At 40.8% G+C, this 26,755-nt stretch overlaps 1 protein-coding gene across 8 annotated transcripts in view; it reads left to right on the forward strand.

Annotated features, from left to right (window-relative positions):
* Nucleotides 1–26,755, forward strand: part of ESRRG (estrogen related receptor gamma) — a 509,353-nt gene that overhangs the window by 338,057 nt on the left and 144,541 nt on the right. For all 8 annotated transcript variants that reach the window (XR_003999716.1, XM_030557498.1, XM_030557499.1 and 5 more), the window contains one exon: nucleotides 2,825–2,941. Coding sequence is in view for 7 of the 8 variants with exons in the window: in XM_030557498.1 (XP_030413358.1) it covers nucleotides 2,825–2,941 (117 nt within the window). In the remaining variant the exon portion in view is untranslated. The remainder of the gene's footprint in view (nucleotides 1–2,824; nucleotides 2,942–26,755) is intronic.

Genomic DNA, 26,755 nt, shown 5'->3' on the forward strand with positions numbered 1-26,755 from the left:
CTGATGGGTTTATCTTGCATATGTTGCACCATGCAGACCTCTCTATCATAAATACTTAACCAATTTTCAATAGATATAAGTGGTTTAAGTAATACTTCCTGTTGAATTAGCAGTTGCTGAGCATTTGAGTCTTTGTGCTATCCTGCAATCCACTAATGTGATATTTAATGAGGAGACATCAGTCTGGAGAAAGGTAGTCAATATAAATCAGTGTTTACAAAGTGTGATTAACTCTGAAATATTTCATCAATGCTGTGGTCCCAGGCAGACTCTATGCTAATTACTAGAATCTGCACATGTTTCAGGGGATTTTGACGGACCCTGAGTGCAACAAACATGGAGCAGCAAAATTGCAATTATGCTCGGACTGTCTCTGATGACAATTTATTCATGTGGTGTGATGACCCCTCGCTTCCCAAGAGGGCAATAAACAGAATGCATTTTCATTAAGATACTAATGCACTTAATCACAGGGGAAAGGGTTAGAAAGTAACGAAATACCTTTAAAGCAAGATGTGACAGGGCTGATGGGGGAAGATGCTTTATTTAAAAGTCAGTTTCTTTGCAAAACTACTGACTACCACAGACTCTGTCCTATTCAATAGAGTGGTGAACAATAGGATGCACGGTTAGAGAGACATACAGCAGAAGCCTTTTACAAAAAGAAATATAGCATTAGGACAAAATAAGACAAAACATTCTGTCATTTGGACTCAGATACTTACAAAGATGGGGAAATTTTGGTGTAATTTTTTAACAGTATTTATTTCATGTGTATCTGTTTTTTTTATTTATTTGTTGAGCACAAACAGTATGCTTAGTGTTGTGTAAAACAAAGATGAAACACTGCTCTGCCCCCTAAGAGCTAGATACCCCAAAAGTGGATGGGAGAGGGAGGAGGCAGTGACACAGATAACAGAACTGGCCTATAATAGTGGGAAGTGTATGCTGTGGCCTTCAACAGGTGTGATTGTGGCGGTGCAGCCCTGCCCTTTTAGGGACATTGTGCCCCCAGTTCTGGAGGGAGAAGGATGAGCTGCCGGACTGCTGTCTACTGCAGGCTTTGGCCTATAGTCACAGTGTAGTCTTAAGAATGCTTTTAATTCCAACAGTTACCTCCTAACAGCCAAAATAAAGCACTAGAGGCCACCTCTTCCTCATATGTCTACAGAAGAGAGGCGGATAAGAAAGGTACAATTGTTATGTCTCATTCTGCACTCTCTGTAAACCCAACACAGTTCACATTCTGAAGATCTTCTATGGCCCAGGCATGAGGAGGTATTCTGGATTGGGGTTCTTGGATCAGAGACATGCTCCTTGTGATTTAGTGCGGATGCTTCCTCACCCAGCTTCCACAGATTACTGTTGCCCCTCGTAGGAATAATCTACATGAAGGAATCTACTTGGGGATATGATTGTATCAGGATATAGGCCCTGTCATGATATAATTCCCCACTCTGAACCTTAGCGTCCAAAAGATGGGGTACCAGCATGAATTCCTCTAAGCTCAATTACCAGCTTAGAACCTGTAGCGCTGCCACCAACCAGGAATTCCAGTGCCTGGTACAATCTGGTCCCCCCCAAAACCTTGCCCGGGGACCCCCAAGACCCTCTGGATCTTTACACAAGGAAAGTAAACCCTTTCCCTCACCGTTGCCTCTCCCAGGCTTCCTCTCCCTGGGTTACCCTGGAAGATCACTGTGATTCAAACTCCTTGAATCTTTAAACAGAGAGGACAATTCACCTTCCTCCCTCCTTCTCTTTCCCCTCCCAGACTCTTCTTGAGAGAGAAAGTAATCCTGACACAGAGAGAAATCAGCCTCTCTCTCCTCCTTCCCTCCTTTCTCCCCACCAGTTCCCTGGTGAATCCAGACCCAGTCCCCTGGGGTCTCACCAGAATAAAAAAACAATCAGGTTCTTAAACAAGAAAAGCTTTTAATTAAAGAAAGAAAAAACAGTGAAAATTATCTTTGTAAATTTAAAAAAAAAATGGAATAGGTACAGGGTCTTTCAGCTATAGACACTGGGAATACCCTCCCAGCCTAAGTATACAAGTACAAATTAAAATCTTTTCAGCAAAATACCAATTTGAACTCCTTTCAGCCAAATACACATTTGCAAATAAAGAAAACAACCATAAGCCTAACTCGCTTTATCTACCTAGTACTCACTATTCTGAATCTATAAGAACCTGTATCGGAGAGATTGGAGATAAACCTGGTTGCATGTCTGGTCCCTCTGAGCCCCCAGAGAGAACAACAACCAAATTCTAACAGCACACACAGAAACTTCCCTCCCTCAAGATTTGAAAGTATCCTGTCCCCTGATTGGTCCTCTGGTCAGGTAACAGCCAGGCTTACTGAACTTGTTAACCCTTTATAGTCAAAGAGATATAAAGTACTTCTGTGCTATTAACTTTTCTTATCTGTTTATGACAGGCCCATATTAATGAAGCTTTGCACTTTTTGTGTACAGCCGTCTGAACAAAAAAAGTCAAATAAATTGGGTTTTCTACACATAAGGAAATCCTAGCCACACCAGAATGGAGGGCCACACCCTGCAGTCTTTCCTGAAGCAAAATCCCCACTGAATTTGACAGGAGTTTTGACTGGCAGTTTTAACTGATTTTAACTGGCTTTTTTTTTTTTAAATTTAATCTCAAAGCCATTTCCTCTGGCCAGCCAGTAACAATTACTTTTAATTGCATGCTTGTATTATCCTGAATGAAATACACTAGGAATGTTATGATTTCTGGTCATATAATGATGGTATTTGTCAGTTAACATTTCTCAGTGGTTTCTTTTTTCTGAAATCTGTACCACAGGTAACATAGAATACAGCTGCCCAGCAACAAATGAATGTGAAATCACAAAGCGCAGACGCAAGTCCTGCCAAGCCTGCCGCTTCATGAAATGTCTAAAAGTTGGCATGCTGAAAGAAGGTAAGGCTGTCAATACGTATCTTGTCGACAAATACATGTAACAATTGCAGGTCAATCAGGAAAGAAGAGAAATGGTAAGTGTTTTGATCACCTATTGAAGAAAGAAACCTCAGTAGATTCATGTCCTTCATGACAGTCTGTTTTTAACTCCTTGCCTGCTTGCTGAAGATTCCGGGTATACCCAGGTAAAACACATTTTCTCTGGTGTGGAATATATCAGGTACACCCTAATGTTCCATCTGTTTCAATGGGCTGCTAGTAGAATAATCATCACAAAAAACCCTATCTGTTTCCATAAGATTGTTACCTTGTGACGTTTCAAGCCTGTGTTTTCTCTCTTACTCTACACTGTTACTGGTACAACTACATTCTATGATTTTCTGTTTCCACATTGTACTGATTATTGATATTGCCAGGAAAAGTGAAGGAGTTGCTTCTCCTCTCATGATATGCTGATATAAACCCAGAGTAACTCCACTGAAGTCAATGAAGCTACACTGGTGCAAAATTTGGGGCAAGGAAGAAGAGAATCAGATCCTGAATGTTAAGTGCACACATGAGCTCTCACCCCGTCTTTAAAGCTTTTTTTAATTTTTTTTGGATGCATACATCTGTTTTTCCAAATGAAGGCACTGAATCACTGGTAAATGTAGGAAAACATCTCCAAGAGACCATCCTGACAGGCCCAGGGCTTAATATACCTCAGTTACATCAATATAAAACTACCATAGCCCAGGGAGACTTGGGCCCTAAGCTACAGAAAAAAATACATTCTTTACATGCCAGAAACCCTATTATTCTCTCTATTGTCGATGTTTGAGGATGTCATTTTTTATGCATAGATTTTATTCACTGAATTTTGATTGCATTGTAGCCAACAAGAAAGAGTAACAGAATTCACCCACGAAAGCTCATGCTCCAAAACGTCTGTTAGTCTATAAGGTGCCACAGGATTCTTTGCTGCTTTTACAGAAAATAAAATAATTTCATTGACTTCTGCGCTAGATAACAATTTAAAATAAATACTGTGAAATTTGTTCTAACAGATGCATTCTATGGATAATCCCCAGCATTAAGCAACCACTTTAAAATATCTCCATACAGTTTCCAATGCAATTTTGTTTGAACATAACTTAAAATAGTCAGCTTTAATTGGTGACCGATTTTTACACATCCCGTAGATAGTCCTTTAAAACAGGTTTTAGTGCATAGTCATTCTGGTAATGTCCAAGAATATAGAGCAATAGAGAGATGATGGAAAAATTAGGCCTATCAAGCACCTCCAGACATATTCTTATTGGATTATACCTACTAAGAATAAACCTTGTTCTGTGCAACTGCTTTGGCAGACGCTATGATCCTGTGAGCCAAATCCTGCTGTCCTTAGCTTCACTCTAGCAAAACTCCTGTCAAATTTAATGGGGATTTTGCTTCAGGAAAGACTGCAGGATGTGGCCCTCCATTCTGTTGCGGCTAGGATTTCCTTATGTGTAGAAAACCTGATTTGTTTCAGCCACTAACAGCCATTGCGCAGAGGCCAAAATGGAAACTTTAGACAAGCTGGAAAATGAAAGGAACACTCAGTAATGACAGCTTTTGAAATAGACTGTGCTGTTTAACATCTTTGTGAATAGGAAAAAAAGGCCTTGTGTTACTAATAATTTAAAATACAGGCATATTGAGGAACTTGTTCTTAATAGGAGGGAATGGAAAGACACTACTAAGTGTTCAGATGGGTGAACTGATTTATAACTTGATTTTTAAATGTGAGGTGCACAATTACATATGCATAAATATTTGTAATTGCATGCATAGTTTGTGTGGGCAGCTATTGTGGCTGCATGTGCAAATCAGGAAATTTCTTCTGAAAATGACTAATTATGTTCAGTTTCCCAATCTGCATGTGCAATCACAGTAATTGTGCACACAGTTCAGGTGCGGATTTGTTCACCTGATTTTCTTGCACAGTAGGTGTGTGTCTACCATGCTTAAAAATCAGTCCCTTAAAATACACTACCCAGATTTCAAAACAAAACTTTCCTTGATCAGAGTAATGAATACCATGTGATGATGTCAAAGGGATATTATTGGCCAGATTCTGCTTTCACTTCTGTTTACCCATATTACCAGTAAGTGTACACCAATACCAATGTCATGAGAACAGAACCAAACTGGAGCTAAGTTTATCAACACTTTACTGTGTCTAATTTTTCAGTAAAAAAGTTGTGTGTTTTTTTTAAATCCTCTGTTTCATAGAAACGCTTCCTGAATCTCCACTGCCTTTTCTCACCTTATGGTCAACTGTATTTATTTAAAAACTCTACTGTTCCAATTTGGTGTAAGTTACTATGCAGGTACAGTCAGGGCAGTAGAAAATCAACAGAAATATTACAGTTGACTGACCAAAATTTGACTTACCTCCCAAAATGCATTTTTTAAAGTATTCCCCTGATTATAAAGCAACAATCAGCTCCTCCCAAGTGAAGTCTACTAGACTGTCAAACTTCCAAACTCCTTTGCTGGACCACCCACTGATGACAAACCCACTGTCCTTCTACTTACCTTTTTTGCTGCCTGCCTACGAGCATGCAGTTCTTGCTTATGGATGGGTTGGCCAGCAGACACACAGGGAATTTTGTTTGTTTTTAATTATTTGAGTGTAATGCTCATGAGAAGGGCTAAATTGACAGTATAAGAGGCTGAAATCTTCTTTCCACAAAATAGGTATAAAGCGCAGGCAGTGTGGTTGCACTGTTCTGTCCCTGCACATGTGGCTCAGCCATACCTGAGAGGGATGACTTCTAGGGACAATGCCAGGTTTACAGTGGCTCCATGGAGCCGGGCTCATGCTCAGAAGGGGCCCTGGCCTGCTCTGCTTGCACTGCGCCCTGAGACCCTGCTGACTCCCTGTCATGGTATATTTCCCCAATCTGAACCTTAGAGTCCAAAAGTTGGGGTACCAGCATGAATTCCTCCAAGCTTAATTACCTGCTTAGATCTGATAAGCTGCCACCAATCAGGAATTCCAGTGCCTGATACACTCTGGTTCCCCAAAACCTTCCCTGGGGACCCCCAAGACCCAGACCCCCTGGATCTTAACACAAGGAAAGTAAACCCCTTTCCTCACCGTTGCCTTTCCCAGCCTTTCCCTCCCTGGGTTACCCTGGAAGATTACTGTGATTCAAACTCCTTGAATCACAACACAGAGAAATTAGATCTCCTGGAGAGAGAGACAGATTCACGCTCCGTGAATCTAAAACAAAGGGATTCCACCCTTCCCGTCCCTTCTCCTTCCCTGTTAAGTACAGACTCAATTCCCTTGAGCCTCAATAAGGGTGAAAAATCAGACAGGTCTTAAAAGCAAAACTTTTAATAAAAAGAAAGAAAAAAGTAAAAGGTGTCTCTGTACTTTAGATGGTAAAAGTTACAGGGTCTGTCAGCTTATAGAAACTGGAGAAAAAGCCTCCTCCAACAGAAATACAATTTAAAATACTTTCAGCCAAATACACATTAAAACTGTACCAGCCAGATACACATTTAATTTCTACCAGCCAGATACACATTTGCAAATAAAAAAAAAACAATCAAAAAGACTAAACCGCCTTTCTACCTTTGTACTTACTAAATTTGAACAGACGATTAGAGAGCCTGTAGGTACGTGTGGTTACTCTCAGAACCCAGAGAGAACAAAACAAAACTCAAAAAACACAAACAAAGGCTTCCCTCCACCGAGATTTGAAAGTATCTTGTCTCCTGATTGGTCCCCTGGTCAGGTGTTTGGTTCCCTGTTTGTTAACCCTTTACAGGTAAAAGAGACATTAACCCTTAACTATCTGTTTATGACACTCCCCCCGCCCACCGCTTGTCCCTCTCGGCCTGCCTGCTGGCTGACCAAGGGCTCCTCTGTGCACCCTGGCCCTCATCCCCTGTTCCTCTCAGCCCCCTGGCCAGACCCCAGAGCACCTCCGGCTCTCGGCAATCTCTGCTTTACACCACCTGTGGGGCCCCACCTGTCTCCCCAGAGCTGAGCCACCTGGGACTGGTGCAGAAGCCTGGCCAGTCTCAGCCAGGTGTGTAGGGTGGGGGTGGAGGGCTTGGCTTGGTCCCTCCAGGCAAGTGTATCTTAAGGGACCCCATCCGGGGCAGGTCCTGGCCTGCTCATCACGCCACTCCCAAGGGGACGGAGCGATTCCCGGCCCTGGGACCGGCCCTGGCTGTGCTGCTGGCTCAGCCTGGCAGACAAAGTCACCTCCCAGCAGGGCTGGTGAGTGTGGCCAGGAGGCAGGGCTTGGGGGAGTGGGTCTGTGGGGAGTATGGAGGATGGTGCTGGGCTGTGACGGTTGGGGAGGATCTGTGTGTGTTGGGGCACTAGGGAGTGGGGGTTCTGTACGGGGTGGTGGGGCTGTAGGCGGGGTGGTGGTGTGCAGGGTGCTGTGCATTTGTGGGTGGGTCTGGGGGGGTGCTGGCCATAGTGGGTCCGGGGGGCCTCAGGCCATAGGGAGTCAGGAGCATTGGGCGGGGGGCTGTGTGGTGTGGCATAGGCCCACCTCTGAGGGGAAGTGGCATGCTGGCAGCACAGGGCCGAGTAGGCCACTGTGTGTCTGGCAACTGCCGGTTTGTAAATAGTGCCCTTGCCCTGCCATGGCCAACCCCATTGGCTCTGGCTGGCCTCCCCATGCCATGCTCCATTGCCGTCATGGGGGCCCACAAATATGTTTGGAGCTGGGCCCGCAAAAGGTTAATTCGGCCATGTCTAGGGAGCAGAAGGAGAGTTCAATTTCTTTGCCCCACTTGGTGGTGGTCTTTGGCATTTGGAACCAGACTGATACACGACATGCTGTTGGAGCTCTGTTTTTAAGAGAGAGATTGTTTTTAACTACCTAGGAAACATTTGAGAATGAGCTTTTGTTTAGGATGGATTAAATTGTGGATTTGTCAGTCTTGACAGTGTCCTTTATGTAAAGATTTTAACGATAGATGATAATATTTTGTTTTGTTTTGTTTAGGTTAGATATATGCAGCTGGTTCCTATTGTCTTCCCAGCACCCAGGGAAAATTAGATACAGGGACAAATGTATCCTTGGTATAACTACGTTGGTTAGAATGGAGTTACAGCAGGAATGAATTTGGCCCCCTATGTCTTAAACATGTCTTTATGTATAGACGAGGATTTCAGTCCCATGCAGCATGTCAGAGATCATGCGGCAGTAAATCTATTCAAATGTAAACCTGTTCAATTCAATTACCAATCTATAATAAAATTTGCTGCTACCGCCTCCACGTTGGTCACAGCAGTCTCTACCTGCTGATGGCACAGCATGCCTGGAAATTGACAGCCTAAATCTATTTACTAAAAAATTTAGTTGCAGACCCTGAAATAAAATCAAGTTTCAACCGCTTTGATAGGAACATCATATTCTTTACAGGAACTTCTGCACAACTGCCAATGTGTGTGTCTGATAGAAATCTGCACCAGGGTGTTGAGGAGCTTTTCTTTTTAGAACTTTTCTTGAAATTACATATATAACAATCACTTCGTTTCTTTTCACAGCTTGGGAAGCTTATTTAATTTTATGATGTTGTCACTTTGTGTCATCAGCTTTGATGACAACTAGCTAGAAGCGTCAACTTGTCCTTTGTCTTTGAGAAACAGGTTTACTCACTCCCCAGACTTGTCTGGTAAACACTCTTCAGTCGTGATTTCAGTTTATGTTCATAACTTTTACGTATAATGTTGCTACGTACATTTCACCATGATATTATTGACTAGCAAGTTATTAGTTTTCAAATTATACCTTACAAGGCATATTTTGTACAAAGATTATTACAATATTGTGTAGGTATGAATACAGGGGCACATTCCGTTCCAGATGGGCAATGCTCTTTGAACAGGAGGGTAAGGAAGCAGAGGGTCCATATACTCTTCATCCACTACATGCACCTGTGCCTAAGTAGCCATAATCTGAACCTAATTATTTAGGCCCAACATTTATCTACCCAGATTCAAGGGGCCATGTGGTTTAGTTGAGAAATTTCTCCTCAGTGTGAACAGCATGTAATCAAGATCCCAGTCCCTCTTGGGAGCTTAATTTTTTTCCATATATGTTCCACTAACATTAGAGTCCTAGACTTTAGGGCCATAAGGGACCATCATGATTATCTCATCTGACCTCCTGCTAGGGTTGCCAACCCTCCAGGATTGGCTTAGAACCTCCAGGAATTAAAGATTATGTCATGTGATTACATCTCCAGGAATATGTCCAACCAAAATTGGCAACCCTACCTCCTGCACATTGCTGGCCACAGAACCTTGTCCACCCAATCCTGTAATAGACCTATAACCTCTGGCTGAATTACTGAAGTCCTCAAATATTGATTTAAATACTTCAAGTTACAGAGAATCCACTATTTACTCTAGTTTAGACCTGCAAGTGACCCCTGCTGCTTCAGAGGAGGAGGAATACTCCCCAGGGTCTCTTCCAATATGACTCAGGGGAAAATTCCTTCTTGACCGCAAATATGATGGTCAGTTGGACCCTGAACCTTTCAGCAAGATCCCACAGCCAGACACCTGGGAAAGTATTCTCTACAGAAACTCAGAGTCCTCTGCATCTAGTGTCCCATCCCTGGTCGCTGGGATTGTTTGCTACAAGCAATTGCAGATCAGCTACATGCCGTTCTAGGTAGTATCATCATACCATCCCCTCCATGAACTTATAAAGTGCAGTCTTGAAACCATTTAGGTTTTTTGCCCCCACTGCTCCCCTTGGAAGGCTGTTGCAGAACTTCTGTCCTCTGATGGTTAGAAATCTTTGTCTAATTTTAAGCCTAAACTTGTTGATGGCCAGTTTATATCCGTTTGTTCTCATGTCAACATTGGCACTTAACTTAAATAACTCGTCTCCCTCCCTGGTATTTATCCCTCTGATGTATTTATAGTGAGCAATAATATCTCCCCTCAGCCTTTTTTTGGTTAGGCTAAACAAGACAAGCTCTTTAAGTCTCCTTTCAGAAGGTAGGTTTTCCACTCTTCACATCATCCTGGTAGCCCTTCTCTGCCCCTGTTCCAGTTTGAATTCATCTTTCTTAAACATGGGAGACCAGAACTGCACACAGTATTCCAAAGAAGGTGGTGCCAGTGCCTTGTATGATGGACTAACATTTCCCCATCTCTACTGGAAATACCTTGCCTGATGTATCCTAGGATTGCATTAGTCTTTTTCACGACCTCATCACATTTACAGCTCATAGTTGTCATGGGATCACCCAATATACCCAAGTCTTTCTCCTCTTATGTCACTTCCAATTGATATGTCCCCAGCTTATAAAAAAAATTCTTGTTGTTAGTCCGTAAGTACGTGACATTGCACTTTGCACTATTAAATTTCATCTGGTTTCTATTACTCAAGTTTTCAAGGTTGTCCAGATCTTCTTGTATGATATTCCGGTCCCCCTCTATATTGGCTATACCACCCAACTTTATTTGCTTACACTCACTTTTTGTGCCAAGGTCCTTAATAAAAATGCTAAAGAAGATTGGTCTGAAGACCGATTCTTGAGGAACTCCACTAGTAACCTCCCTCCAGCCTGACAGTTCACCTTTCAGTGTGACCTGTTATAGTCTCCCCTTTAACCAGTTCTTTATCCATCTTTTAATTCTCATATTAATCCCCATCTTCTCCAATGTAACTAATAATTTCTTATGTGGAACTGTATCAAATGCCTTGCTGAAATCCAGGTACATAAGATCTCCTACATTTGTTTTGTCTAAAAAAATCAATGATCTTCTCAATGAAAGAGAAGATCAGGCATGATCTACTTTTTGTAAGACCATGTTGTGTTTTCTCCCAATTATCCCATTGAAGGGTTAACTAAATGATAAGGAACTTTAAGCTACATGACAGATATCTGGTTTTAGTATTTTCCTTGACCTTTCCAGGTAATGGTTATTAATAGCATAAAAGAAACAAACTTTACACAGAGGGCCAGCAACTGCGGTCCATATAGTGTTTTCATTTTTCATTTCTGGGTCTTGAAAGGTTAATTATTCAAAGACCACTATGAAATACAGTTTGTTCATTTTTTTCTGGTATAAATGAAAAAGTTTTTGTTGAAGTGAGTGTGTGGCAGTGGTGGTTAGATTGGTCAGATTCATAACAGATGGAAAGGCATAATGACTCTTGAATAACCCCGGGGATATTTAAGAGGACACCATAACTTAAAAATCATAATCCTGTTTCAAATGTATTGCCTCTCGTTGTAAGAAATATCTAAGATTACTAGAACTGAAAAATAAAAATTATTTTGTCAGGGTTTTTGTAGAAATTTTGTTATTGTATACATTTTATCGCAATTTGTGTTTCATCTGTTTCCCTGTTTTATAGTCAATCAGTTAGGCCCAATTTTGTGAACACTTCCACATGTTCTTAACTATAACCAGGTGAGTAGTTCTTTTGATGCAATGGGACTATTCACATGAATTCAAACTGGAACAGGTTCAGAGACAGGCTGCTAGGATGATTTGAGGAATGGAAAACCTATCTTATGAAAGGAGACTCAAAGAACTTGGCTTGTTTAGCCTAACCAAAAGAAGGTTTGGGAGGATATGATTGCTCTTTATAAATATATCAGAGGGATAAATATCAGGGAGGGAGAGGAATTATTTAAGCTTAGTACCAATGTGGACACAAGAACAAATGGATATAAACTGGACACTAGGAAGTTTAGACTTGAAATTAGATGAAGGTTTCTAACCATTAGAGGAGTGAAGTTCTGGAACAGCCTTCCAAGGGGAGTAGTGGGGGCAGAAGACATATCTGGCTTTAAGACTAAGCTTGATAAGTTTATGGAGGGGATGGTATGATGGGATAGCTTAATTTTGGCAATTAATTTGGCAACTGATCTTTGATTATCAGCAGGTAAGTATGCCCAGTGGTCTGTGATGGGATGTTAGATGGAATGGGATCTGAGTTACTACAGATAATTCTTTGCTGGGTGCTGGCTGGTGAGTCTTGCTCACATGCTCAGGGTTTAACTGATCGCCATATTTGGGGTCGGGAAGGAATTTTCCTCCAGGACAGATTGGCAAAGGCCGTGGAGGTTTTTCGCCTTTCTCTGCAGCATGGGGCACAGGTCACTTGCTGGAGGATTCTCTGCAGCTTGAGGTCTTCAAACCACAATTTGAGGACTTCAAGAAACTCAGACATAGGTTAGGGGGTTGTTATAGAAGTGGAGGGGTGAGATTCTGTGGCCTGCGTTGTGCAGGAGGTAAGACTAGATGATCATAATGGTCCCTTCTGACCTTAAAGTCTATGAGTCTAATAAAGTTAAGCATCTGCTTGTTCGCAAGATCTGGTCCTTAGTTTTTGTTGTTGTTTATGTGGTGGATCTTTCACACAGCAATTGATAAGGAGATAATTTTTTAAAAAATAGAAATGTCTGATTGTAAAACCACATGAATTGACAGAGGTATTCATAGGCAGGTGTCAGACCTGAAACAGCTTATAACTCATTTTTTGAAAATGACTAACAGGTTTGGAATGATCTCTTTCAGACCTGTACCAGCTCTACAGAATACATTCCTTTAAACTTCATCCAAAAGAGTGGGGCTTTATAACTCTATGTATACAAGTTGCCACAAATGTCTAAAAGTCTCTCTTGTAGCCCTTGTATGAAGTTGGTTGGCTGTAAAGCTATGCTTCCCTCTGCTTACAGGCCATGCTCTGGTTTGCAGTCTAACTCTATACCAGGGCCGGCTTTAAGCCGATTCGCCTGATTCCCCGGAATTGGGGCCCGCGCCTTAGGTGCCTTTTTAATGTTTTTTTTACTCACCCTGGCAGCGGTCAGCTTTGCCGGGGTCTTTGGGGGCCCTGCTTCCCTGGCCAGAGCGCCGGCCGGAGCGCGGCAGCCCCGTGACCCCGGACGGAGCTCTGGCTGGAGCGCGGCAGCCCCGCGGCAGCCCCGTGACCCCGGCCGGAGCTCTGACTGGAGCGCGGCAGCCCCACGGCCCCGCAACCCCGGCCGGAGCTTCTGCCGGATTGCGGCAGCCCCACGGCCCCGCTCTCCTGACCGAAGCCGCAGCTGGAGCGCGGCAGCCCTGCGGCCCCGTGGCCCCGGCCGGAGTGCGGCAGCCCCGCAACCCCAGCCAACAATCCGAAGTGCTGCCAAAGACTGGGAGCGCCGCCTGGTGACTACAAGACCCTCCCCCGCCCCCCCCCCCCCCCCCGGAATCAGGCCCCACACTTGCTAAATCCGGCCCTGTACACAGCTCCCCAAAAGGGTACCTCCCTTCGGGCCTTGTCAACATGGGGAAATTACTGCAGAGCTATTCTAGAATAATTCCTGAATAGCTCCTGATGTGGTAACCATAATCTGGAATAATAGTGACTAACTCCACTCACAGATTGGAGTATGCCAAAATATAGGGTCCACATAAGGGAGTTATTCCGGAATAGCTACATTATACTGGAATAGCTATTCCAGAATAGCTGTGCTAATCAGTTTTTTCCATGTAGACAAGGCCTCGGTCTCAGTTATGGCTCTGCCTTGCAGGAGCAAGGTTTAAAACTCTCATTAAGGAGTCAGGTGGATGGTGAAATGGAGCCTAAGGTAATTGTTGAGTATGTGAACAATAGGAAAGCCTTCTCTTGTTAGTGTTGTGCTCTGCAGTACTTGTATAAACTCAACAAATGACTGGTAAAGACCAAAACTCTTCCTATCTGTTAGTGATCTTTGGAGCGGTAATGTTTCGTTTCAGTGTTTCTAGTCAGCTGTCTTCTGAGTTTTTTTTTAATGTCTGTTTTTAGTGGCTGGTCAGTATCATTTGTTACCTGGGACACTGATGTATATTCCCTAATTGGCTGACAGACCACTGATTTATCATTTTATGTTTTTTACCATGTAGGGACACGGGAGAAGTGGGTTTGATTCAAAATTGTTTGAGTTTTCCTTGTGACTGTCTGGTCGCTGCTAGTCAGTATCAATTGCTCTGTGACCAGTCAGAATGGAGAAGATGGCAGCATTTTAGCTTTATTACTCTATTAAAACATGGAGGGTGTAAATCGAAGTCAGTAGACCCACAATCGTTTTACACCACTTCAAGATCTGGTCCATTATTTTTAGCCTAATAATAAAGTCTGTTTACCAAGTGAAGGGTTATTGTTAAAATCTACATTTCTTCAGCATTTTTCCCGGAAGAATTGAGTGGACTATTTAAATGCTAGAGAGCTAAAGCCTTTAGGAACTCATTTGCAAGCAGTGCTGTAGTAATTTGAGATGTATATTGTGAAAGATTTGTGGGTCTTCAATCTAGGTGAAAACAGCCCATTATCCACGTTGTGACATGAGCACCCTACAGTTCAGGAACCACCCTTGTGCAGTCCTAGTCCTAGTCTCCTCTTTCTGAGTGTGCAGATGCTAGCATGGTCATCAGCCAGCCAGCCTTCACAAATAAATAGTAACTCTCTCTCCCAGCTGTGGACTGGCAATGCAGAACCCATACTTCGAAAAAAAAAATCTCTCTCCAATATAGTGTTAGAATGTTGTGCTCACACGTTTCCCAGAGTAGCTCTAACTGTCAAGATACACTGTCACTTAAAGTTTCTCACTTATTAGTTTGTAGTAGCCTATCAAAAAGTGAATACTCCCTTAAAAATGTACATTACCCTGTCTGTAGGCAGTGTCATGGCAGCAGCCAGGAATCCATCTGCTGTATGAATTAAAGATTTAAGAAATTATTTTTATTGGGTTGCTTCCTTTGCTCCTGGCTTAGCTATATTCTTGGAAGTTTGTGCATTTCTTTCAGATGTCCAGTTGAGATCACAGAGTTGTAGCAAACTAGAAAATTGTAGTTGTTACGTAAACTCTTTCCTAGCAGCTGTGAATGCTAACATATGCTAAAGTATAGGTACATAAATATTTTTGGGTCAGGAGCCTTCAGGAATTTCATTTAAAAAAAACAACAACCCACAAAACAAAACAAAAAACCCAAGCTTTCTAGGGAAAGATCTAACTTTCTGACCATAAATTGTTGAGCTCAATACAGGTATTACTGGGTGAATTTTTCTGGCTTGTGTTATGCATGAGGTCAGATTAGATGATCACAATAGTCCCTTCTGGCCTTAAAAATATTTGAAAATGAATCCTGCTCAGCAAAGAGACTAGATAATGTATATTTAGGCTCATGCAAAGAGATGCATAGCATCAGCTAGAAACAGATTAAGGCATGCCCTCAAAATCTAATAAATAAAACTAAGTAACCTCCTTTATAACTAAAAATGTGTTATCACCAAAAAAAGCCTGCTTACTAAAATTCTTCCTAACAACATTTCCTTTGAAAAGACCTGTGCATAAGACATTGCCAAGCTACAGTTCTTTCACAAGTCTAATACTATTAGTCTGCCAAGTAGAAAATAGAAATTATTGTGAGGGAAGTTTTAGTTTCTACTGCCTTCAGAAATTAGAACAAAGGGAAGGGGAAAGCTTTAATGGTATTCAAGGAAATATGTCTGTACTGGGTGACAGTTAATAAAACTGCATTGACCTCAGAGATATTTTCTTATGCTCTGTCTTGCAATATTATATTTAAGGAGTTTCTTCGTTAATGCAGGGTATTAAACAAAGCTCCTGTGTTGTAATATGAAGAGATGACACAGGGCATCTTCTGTTTGAGTCTCTTCTTGCTATTAAAACTTTTCCATGTTTTTAATGTGTTGTAAAGGGCTTGATTTCTAGTGCAGATATTGCATTAGAGACTGCTTGTTTACCTGGGCTTGGGCTTAATGCAATGATACTCAGACTGAGACTCACAAGCGGCAAGTGTCTCCTGCAGCTCTTTGCAGCACATGATATTAAAACATTGGTTAATTATTAAATCACACAATCTAAGTTATTAACCAGTCAGGATGTTTTTACTATGTTATTAATCAATTGTAGTTGATAAAGCAATAATATTTGGTAGGTCATTTTGCTGTGAGAATTACATATAATATAGTAAATGAAACAATGAATTCACACTACTGTGGTTCTTTTGGGTAATGTTGATCACTAATTTGGCTCCTGAACCACTGAGAACTGAGTATCAGTGTTTTAATGTATATACCAGGATCTGTTCAATCTCACTGGAAAAAATGGAAACCAAGTGCTGAATATTGTTGGTATCTTAAGTAGACCTCTTGCTTTCTAGCCAAAATGTGATGGACAAATTAAGACACTAAACTGGGAAGCTAATTTGTCTGTTCTAAAATGTGCCCCATGACCACCAGGCTACCTGTAACTGAAGGGTAAGGACAAACTGTTCTACTGCAGGTTTGTATTGCTGTTCAGCTCACACAACACGCAGATTCTATTCCTCCATGAAAGAAGACACAAGTACTTGCAAATGTTATAACTGAGGACATTCTATTTGGGTTTTGAAATGATGTAAATTTACATGCAAATTAGGTCCAGTGCTCAGGCTCCTGCTAAGTTGTTATTGTAGTCCTTGGTGTTGCAGAGTTTGGCAACCCTGATTTAGATCCTGATTCTGCAAAGTGCTGTGCGTCTTCCATGAGGTGTTTCTCAGTCCTATTAGGTTCAGTGGGAGTGGAAATGAGGCGGCTTTGCACGGCACAGGGTTGATTCTTTAGAACCCAATTTAACTCCTATTGAACTCAATGTCAATTTTTCCATTGACATTAATTGAGTGGGCCAGAAGTTTTAAATGACTATATGACCTTTCATGTGCATATTGCTTTCCCATCAATGTGAGGGAGAATTCAGTATGCATATGGAAGGCAATGCGGTTTATGGCCCTGAGTTTGGAAATCAGTTGCATTTACAGGATTTTTTTTAAATTTCAGAGTTTGTTGATTATGCATTTTTAAGGGTTAGCTTCTGGAGTTTTGGGGCCAGAGCTGCTGTTGGCTCATGTAGGCACAGCTCCACTGGAATTATATACGATGAGTCTGATCCTCTGGAATGAATAGCAGAATTCCCAATGATGCTAATGGTTGGAGATTTGGGCCCACTCTCACCAGCAGTGAATGTGGCACATAATTGATTCAGTGTGTTGTTTTCTTCTTAATCAGATAAAGTGTGAGAACTTTTGTATGGAATTAATAACTTTCAATGAAGGCAAACACAAATCATAATAACCCCAACACACACACACACTGTAGTTCTCCTAATGGTTACTGGTTACCCTGCAGTCTCACTACTTCCCTGGAATTAGAAGGAACAATATCTTGAGATTCCCATTTGTCATTTTTTTCCTTCTGAACCTTAAATAAGAAACCAGCATTTGTCTAATTTACTGGAAATTATTATTCTCTTTTTTAAAATATTCAATAGATTTAGTCTAAGGAGAAAAAACTGTGAGAACATTTGCTTATGCACTGGAAGTACCGAGACAGCAGTGTAAGTGATATGAGGAGGTTGAGACAAGCCTGAAGGATGTAGGACTCTGTTTGATATGGCATCTTTTCCCATGAGCCCTCAGACAAATGGCTGCCCTTTGTTTTTGCTACCTGCCACCCATCGCACATATATCAATATGGCACCGCCGTTTGTTGCAAAATGTTTGAATTTTATATAAAAGAGTCCTGCTCTACATTTGAATGAGTCATTTTTAAAATGTTTCATCAGTTTTATTTTTGTTCCTTATTCTTTTCCATTTCTGTTATGCAGATATCTGTACAATTCCTGCTCAAGGGGAGTAGGATTGGCATCCTGTGTATAATAAGTATACTGAATAGTTTTGACACTGAAGCATATGCAGCCTCTAAGCATAAAATGCTACTCTGGAGTCACATCCTTTCTCAGATTTTACCCAGCCCTTACTCTGGAAAGACTCTCATCAACTCAATAAGAGTTTTGCCAGGATAAAAGCTGAGTAAGAACTACAGAATTTGGCCCAGGATTATAAAGGGTGAAGCGTTGCTATAGGACATGAAATAAGTGCCAATGAGTACGTCCCGCATGATACATGTACAAGGAAAACTTTGTTGTTTGGAGCGGCATTGGCACCAGTTTTATTGGAAGTTCAGGAACTCAGCCTGATCTCTTCAGTCTATCAAAGCAGCCAGGGTATCAAGAAACACTAAAATTACAAGCTGTAAATATCGCATGTGATCTCATATGGCGCTATCCTTCAGGTATTCCATGTTATAAATCTTTGCCTTTCTTCAGAAAGAGTTCCAGAAAACATTTCAGTGGACAATTGATATAACTAAGCTGCACCCCCTCCTAGCCTAGCCTAGCCAAGCCTAGCCTAGCCAATCGACCTTTGTTTAGCTGCAAGGGTTTCTGCCAATGTGCAGCATCTGTCAGTCCCACTGTCTGGGTCACTGTCTCAGGCCAGATAATTTCATTTGCAGTTTGTATCATGACTGTCATGGTTGAGAGTCAACAGTCTTAAGTCTGAGCTACAGCCACAAAATGTATTCTATGCCAGTGCACTGCTAGTTTGTTAGTTTTCACAGTGGTCACTAATTAGTACCAAAAAGAATGTTTATGTGCCAGTTATACAAAAATAGAGCACAGCTAATAAATGATGGCAAAGTAAAAGCTGTGGTAATGCAATTTGAAATCTGTTTCTTTACTAATGCATGATATGCCTTTTAATCACTACAAATGGAAGGGCTTGGTTATATTTTGAGTCCAGAAAATCTATCACAAGGTCCACCAAGCTTTTAACCTTAAAAAAGCTAAAATTACTGATGCTTCAACATATATTCACATGCAAACTAACTATTGAGGGAGTGATGGTTCTTATTTTTAGCACAGTATTTATCATTCCCACTTTGTTCTTCCAAAAATCTTTCCTACACCAACATGCTGTAATGGAGTTAAAAGGTTAGTCTCTATTTTTAGTCCTTTGAAGTTTCTATTTATAGTTCTCAGATGTTGCCACATATATGCCAACTCTCATTTTAATACACCCTGGCATACTTTAATGCAACAGGTCTAAGGTCAGTAGTTCCTCTCTTTGCACCCGAAGTTAGAGTTGGAGAATGCCACTACAATCCACAGAGTTAATACATTTATTTAAAAGAAACCTGCATGCGAAAATTCTTAGTGCACTTCCACCCCACTAGAAACATACCAACAGGGAGTAAAGTGTTAGTGGTGGCTCCTGTCTTTCTTCTGCTCCTTTTTCTTCCTCTCCTGACCTAGGCAAGAGCCAGTCTATAATTCTGTGTAAGGACGGTGTTCCAGCAAATCTCTCTCTAAAGTTTAGTTTAATTAAAAACTATATTTCTCTGGAATTCTTCCAGAACTTCCTCATAGGTTCCCACGGGGACTTGCGATACCAATAATCAATAGGAAGCTCTACTGTTGTTCTTTAGCACATCAGCACTCTCCTTTCTCCTGTTATTCCTTGTCATCTGTATGGATGGCTGACCATGGGGGCTGTTATCCAAAGAAGGCTTTAGCAAAGTGGTGGATCTTTGCATTTTGATCAGGCAAGAGATCAATCTGAACTCCCATGGCAGGGAGCTCTGCCGCCAGAGTCCTGCCTTTCCTGGTATTGTACAAATTCCATATAGGGATTACCACCTGGTCTGGTAAATCTAATTTGCATATGTCATAAACTCTGTGTCATGCCTGGGTCACAGACACCAAAGAGGTCATAGTGTGACTCTAACCCCAAGGAAGTACCAGAGTGCATGAAATCTGAAGATGGATGCATGTTTATCATACACTACCAGAATTGTTGAACTGCTGGATGAAGTTGGTGGAATATTAGCAGCTGTAGGAAGCAGTACTAAGAGGCAAAAAAAAACCAAAAAAGAAAAACCAACCTTGGCTGCAGTGTAGAAACACTTATCCCTATGGAGGAAAACACTTTAAAGTGTTACTCTTGATTCCGGGTTTCAGCTGATTCTTATTTATTGTTCTGATCCATCTCTGTCCCTCCCTTTATTGAAGCACTCACTTTTAGCTGCAAGAAATGTTAAACAAGTCTAAATATTGAACAAAGAAAGTTAATGTGTTTCTAGAACATACAAATTACAATTTTTTTTTAAAAAAATCAATGTCGATGCATTGGCTTTTGCTAACTCTTATTGAAAGATGTATCTGGAAAGTTTCCCAGATTATACACCAACCCTCCAATTTACACCTCAGATGGGGGATAAGGTAGGCTAGGAAAGATGTGACTATGACTACATTTATTCACAGGAGGGACCATACTCCCTTTCTCCTGAATTGCACCCAGAAGCATCCCCATTAAAAACAAAAACATGGCTGTGTAACAAACAAATACAAGCCAGAGCACCTGTGAGCCTGGTATACACAGCTGTAGGCATTGTGGATGCTGCTTCCTCTGCACAGTGTACTTCATGTCAATTGCTTGATCTCAGGTGGGATGCAGAGGGATCCCTGTGACAGAATGCAAATCCACAGCACAGTTTAAATGACATGAGTTTCTTTTCACTTCTTCCTTTATCTTCTCTCCCTTTTATGCTTGTTTTTTGTTCTCTTCCCCCCTCACGTGGCACCGAACACTGATGAGAAAGTACTTAGTACAAACACCAATCCTGTAGGCAGTCTTTTTTTTTTTTCTTGGCACGGTGGGAGAAAGAGGCATTAATTTCTGATGCACCTGACCTGCACTTTGTATGAGCAGTACTGCACTATTCAGGGTGGATGACTCTATTTCCTCCTGGGCATCCTGTGTTTTGCTGAGGATACTCAGGTAGTTGAGATAGTTCAGTAACAGCTCGTCTCTAATTAAAATACTTGTTATAAAGGGTTCTTAAACACAGCTGCTTAATGAAGTTAGAAAAAGCATTTGCATGCAGAGTGTGAAGGCTTCAAATGTTGGAGTTTCTCTCTAGGGAGAATTGTTCAGTCAGAAGGCATTTTGAATTGCTAGCAATCCATTCCATTTTGGTCTCATTTGTTTCCTTTAATTTCCTGCCTTTTTAATGCTGGTCAGCTGGAATAAGCCCTCTTTCCCTCTTCCTCTCCCTCCCCTTTTGGTCAGGGAATGGACTGTGACACGTGCCTGCAAAGTGGCTTCTTGGGAATTTGCAAGTCTTGAATGCATTATCTGATTAAAGGGATGTATGTGTCTTTAATTCTCATCTGCAGTTCCACCTTTGACCCCATCTGTTAAAGTGGAGAGGAGCTGAGAGTCAGCAAAGTCCCATATTCAACCCAGATAATCTGAAATGTGCAGATTCACATGCTTTAACCCTTTTGGTGGCTCCAAAATCTACATGCCTAATTAAATCACAGGTTCGATAGCAAAATGTGGCAAGTCCAGTGTCTGAAACAAGTGAATTGTTTGGTTTTTTTGAAATGATCAGCATGAACCAGTCTAGTCCTGATTTCACCTTCATATTAGGAAATCAAAGCAGCAAACAGTATTTAGCATCAATAGCGATAAATGATTGTAATTATTTTTCTTAAAGGATAGCTTAAAGAACAGGAGTGGAAGTCCAGAACACTGGGTTCTATTTCACAGGCTTCTTGAGCGTGATCAACTAAAATGTGTTTATAAATCCTTGTGTTATTCTGGGTTGGATTTTTAAAAGGACCTAAGTGACTTATGAGCAAAAGTTCCATTGGCTTTCAGTGGGCCTTGTGTTCTTATGTCATTTAGGTTCTTTAGAAAATCCCATCTTCCAAGTCTAATTTTTGTGCATGTAATTACCACTATTGCTTTTATATAGCTGATCACTTGTGAGCACAAACTGCCCTATGTGCACATTACATTGCAGTAAAAATTTGCACAAATTAGATGAACATTTGCATGTTAATGTATAGGCATATGGTGTAGGAATGTATATGCATATGGTGTATATGCATATGGTCTGAGACCTAATTTTATTATTTGTGAAGCAATTTAAGAACATTGCCTAGATGGTGCCATAGAAGTGCAAAGTATTATTAAAGTGGTGGTGTTATGCTGGTGAATATTGCAGAAGGGAATGGGAGTGTAACTTTTTTTGCTAATAGTATGTATTTACAATAGGAAGATGTCATTGAAACACTTAATGTTTCCGAAAAATGCTTAACATAACTGACTAGAATATTCCTTTGCGTTTGGCACTTTGGGGCATTTTTAGATCTCATCCAATCATTTTAGCTTTAACTTTTTTAACATTTAGCAAATCATTGGAAGTACTGTCACTATCCCATGCCAGTTACCATTTTTCAAATGAGTAGAGCCAAAATCTACCCCCATTTACATCATCCAACTCCATTGATTTCACTCACGAGTGCAGAATTAGTCCTCTAATTTCACTTTTATTTTTAGAACTAGTATATGTTTATGCAAAGAGATACATGCTACATTGAACTGTAACTAGAAAAATTACATATCGATAAATAGCACATGGATAGACTGATAGTATTTCTGTTGTAAATAATACTGTAAATAGGATCTGGCTGTGCTGGAATCTAGGCAATATGAGTTCAATACTAAAGTGTTCAGGTTGCACCTGAGTTAGCCAGAGCCTGCCAGTCTCTGCAAGCCCACTGAGAGCATCTGTCTCGCCACCACCTTTCTCATGCTGTGTCCTCCGCAGGCTCTCTCATTCTTCTGACTATGAGCATAAATCATCCACCTGTCAGGAGCTCTTGCTGCCTGGATTATGCAATGTAGCTTTCATTTGAAGATGGTGTGAGCAGAAGATTGCTGCAAATGGTATGCATTCATTTTCATGCCACTCCAGCATTTCCTTAGCTTTAATGAGGGATCGGGGTGGTGACAACTCTCTCAGACAATGGAAGTCCTAGAGATCCCAGGCTTGCTTTGTATATTGTATGGCCTAGTTTAGATTTCTTTCTTTTTCTTCTTCTTCTTCTTCTTTGCAAATAAATGAATGGCTTGAAAATTCAGGCAAAGAACTGGTGTTACACAATGCCAGCTGTCCACAGCTCTGTTTATTGGCCGTATACTACTTCCCCCCAGCTGAGCAATGAAGAATTTAAAATTCAGTCATGTTTAATGTTGATTGTCCATTTATGCTGTGTCAAACGCTGTGTAATACCAAATTTTTTGCCTTGGCTTATGTTTAGTTTAAAATCACAACCTTTGCAATTTGCTTAGTTACAGATATATTTGGTTACTTCTATACTGCTGACAAGCAGAGAATAACATGCTGTACCTTCCTAAATTAAAGAGAGTGTGTGTGTGTGTGTGTGTGTGTGTGTGTGTAGGTGTAAAAACACTGAGAACCACAACACTTTACCTTGTAATGAAAGCTCCCTGAAGAGTGGTTTTTCTTTGCTCTTTGGTTTTTCTTTCATCAGTCCCATCTATATTGTCTGTCTGCGTCCAACCCAGGCCAGCACCCACTGGAGGCACCCAGCACATTGCAGGAATACCCTTTAGATTGTAGGCTCCCTGGGGCATTGACCTTGTCTTCTTACTAGTCTGCAAAGCAACAGATATTATAAAAATAGTAATACATAGAAATCATATTAAATCATAATTAAAAATAATTAGTAGATTCCAGATGAAATCCCTATATTTACTTTCTTCTATATACTTATCATTCCAGGTTTTTATGAATATGGCAGTGCATTAACACTAGAACTGACAATTGAATGAGTTCTATTATAATACAATATGGAGTGATAATGCTTTTACACTTGCTGAATAAAGCACGTTAAATGAGTTTCTTGAAGGGCTTGATAAACTCTATTCATTAATTTATATATGTCTCAGAGCCCTCCGGTGAAGTAGATAAGGAGTAGTATTCCCATTTTACAGCTGAGTTACTGGAGACAAAGAAGAGCTGAGGGCAGGTTTACACCACTTAAGTCGATCTAACTTACGTTGCTGAGGGATGTGAAAAGAATGCCTTGAGCAATGTGACCTAAGCGCTTGGCTACACCAGCCCTAGGTCAGCGGGAGATGCTCTCCCACCAACATAGCTTCTGCCTCTCATGGAGATGGAGTAATTATAACCACGGGACTAGAGTGGCACAGCTGTATTGTGTAGCTGCGCCACACTTCTAGTGTAGACCTGCCCTAAGTGACTTACCAAAAATCACATGTGGCATTTGTGGCAGAGTTGGAAACAGAGCTCAGTCAATGATTGATTTAAGCCCTTTCTCATCTAGTCTATTCTACGTAAGGGCAGGAAGTAAAAAAGAATGTTCCCACACCACCCACTGCCAGCTGTTTGAGCTCCTTGGTCGTGGCAGTGGATGCAAAAATACAGAAAGTATGCAGGGATGCACTGGGTTGGGTGTCCAAATGAGCAGAGACAGGGATGCTGGAACAATTTGTATGGTGGGGGTGCCGAGAGCTGTTGAACCAAACTGTAAACCCTGTATATCATGGAAACTACTTCAAACCAGGAGGTGTGGCAATTTACCAAATTTAAAGCAAAAACTAAGCAACAGACATTGTTTATAAAAATTATATACCTTTTTTTTACTCTTTCTGTCTTTTGACAGCTAGATGTTACCTCTTGTTTACCCACTGTCCCAGTGCTTAGGCCATCGCACTTAACAGCCAGTATGTCACTCAACATGGGAATTCTAAATTCCAGCCACTGCCATCCTGCTCTAAGCAGGAGTCCCCAAGAGATAATGTGTCTAAAGTCTTTTGTTACTTACAATTTTTTACATTTGCCTCTTCATAATAGTCCTTCCTGTCTACATGTATCCCTAGCTCTGGTATTCAGAAACATATAGTGATAAGAGAATTCCTAAAGAGGAAGTCAGATTCATGCCATTTGCCACAGGAAAGGCAAAGTAGTTTATTTCAGTGTATATGCACAACCGCTGTTGATTTTAATGTGGGTTACCTGCACAGATCAATTGGAAAATAATCCACAATATCACTTTAAAACATGCCCACTCTGTTCTTTCCCTTTCATGCAGAAAGTACCCCATTCTGGACATCTCACCAATGCAAGAGAGTCCCAGAAAATTCAGGAAAAGCTTTCACAGATGATCAGTGACATTGGTGGCAGCTAGACTGTGGACATATTGCTCTGCAGCCTGTCCACCAGTCACAAGTAATTACTGTGCTTCGCACTTGAAAGCACTGCATGCATACATGTGCTTCCTCCCTCATTTTCAAAGAGAGAGAATTTTATACAACCTGGTCAAGCTTAACTAGACCACACAGAGGAAAGGAGATTTTTAATAGGCTATTTGGAAAAGAGTGAAGACCCTAACTAATGAAATGTGTAGACTTTGAGATCCTTATTTTGAGCCTTATTTGCTTCTGGTAACAGGCTAACCTCCCATGCCATTCCCTCCCTCTCTCAGTTTTAATTTGATGGAAAGCCTGCAACACCACAGTTTTATGTAAAGCCTCCAGTGGACTCAACACCAAATAAAAGATTTGGGTTTTTTGCTTTGACTTTACAGATAAGTTTAAATTCTTACATATGAAGGAAATGGGAATATTTGAAGACAAAAATGCAACACAACACTGACAAAATCAGATGAGAAATCTCACTCTTTATCTATGAACAAATTAGATTTATCATCAGAAAAGCATTCTCTTTTCATTTTCTGAAAGGTGGTTTTTGACAGACCCTTTGCAGTGGACGTCATGCTCACAAAACATGCTGTCACAGGGTTATTTGAATATGGTGACAGGCTCATTATCATGTTGAAGACAACTGACAACACTGCAGACTAGAAATGGACAGGCTTGCCAATCAGCTGTTGAAAGGATTGCAGTTGAAATAGGGTTTTTTTGTTCCAAGAACAGTAGTACAAATTGACTACATTAATTCTTTTTATTATAGTCACGAACACTGTAGTTAAGGGTCCGTCACTGTTTCCATTATAAATCCCTGTTTTCAAGGGTTTATTAGTCGGCCACAGAATTAAAATAAAAAAAATAAAAATTGCTCCTGCTGAAATTTGGCACTAAAAAAAAAAAAAAGGCCTTGCACTGGGAGAACAAAATTTGTGTGTAGTGGAGGAGGGTACAGTTTCATAACTTTTTTTTTGGGTGGGGGGGGAATGGCCTGATTTTTAATTGAAAATGATATAAAGCAAAATGTATTATTATTTTTACAGAACCGTATGTGTCCAATTAGTTTTATAGATAGGTTCCTGCCTGAAGAGCTTGTCCTTTGAGGACCCAGTCCTGCAAGTACTTATTTTCAGGACATGATGCTTGCTCCTGTGAGTAGTTCCGTAGGTTGCTCTGGTTTCAATGGGATTAGTACATTAGCAAGCACCATGCCCAGTAATAAGTGTTAGTAGGTTTAAGTCCTGAGTGGTCTAATAGTTTTAGACATTCTTTTCTCTTTTAATAATTAAAAATTTCCATATTTTGAAGTTATTAATCCAGAATAGTAACTGAGGGCCTTAGGTTGTATTTGATAGATTGTTGTGAGTTTGGTATATGGATCAACAATCTAATGTACACTACATATTTAGAAAGAACAGGAGTACTTATGGCACCTTAGAGACTAACAAATTTATTTCAGCATGAGCATATGAAAGCTCATGCTGAAATAAATTTGTTAGTGTCTAAGGTGCCACAAGTACTCCTGTTCTATTTGCGGATACAGACTAACACGGCTGCTATTCTGATACATATTTAAAGTGAGATGCTGAAGAAAGAGGTTACCATGAATATATGCTTTATGTATGTTATGTAGTTCTCTTTATTGCACACACTTCAGATCCTTAATGTAGTTGCATGATATTCAGTGAGGCTTGATTTTAAAATTACACTCAGTCTGGCTTCCCATTTGGTGCACAGAATGTTGCAGGTTAAAATAACTTTGGTTGTAATTTTGTAGGTACAATTATTTGCAGGCACAGTTGATGCCTATCTGACAACCTGGTTTCCAAGCGCAATCGGGTAGTTAGATGACTGTCAGTTGTGCACACACA

The sequence above is a fragment of the Gopherus evgoodei genome, chromosome 3 (assembly GCF_007399415.2).
Source record: "Gopherus evgoodei ecotype Sinaloan lineage chromosome 3, rGopEvg1_v1.p, whole genome shotgun sequence".
Lineage (NCBI taxonomy): Eukaryota > Metazoa > Chordata > Testudines > Testudinidae > Gopherus > Gopherus evgoodei.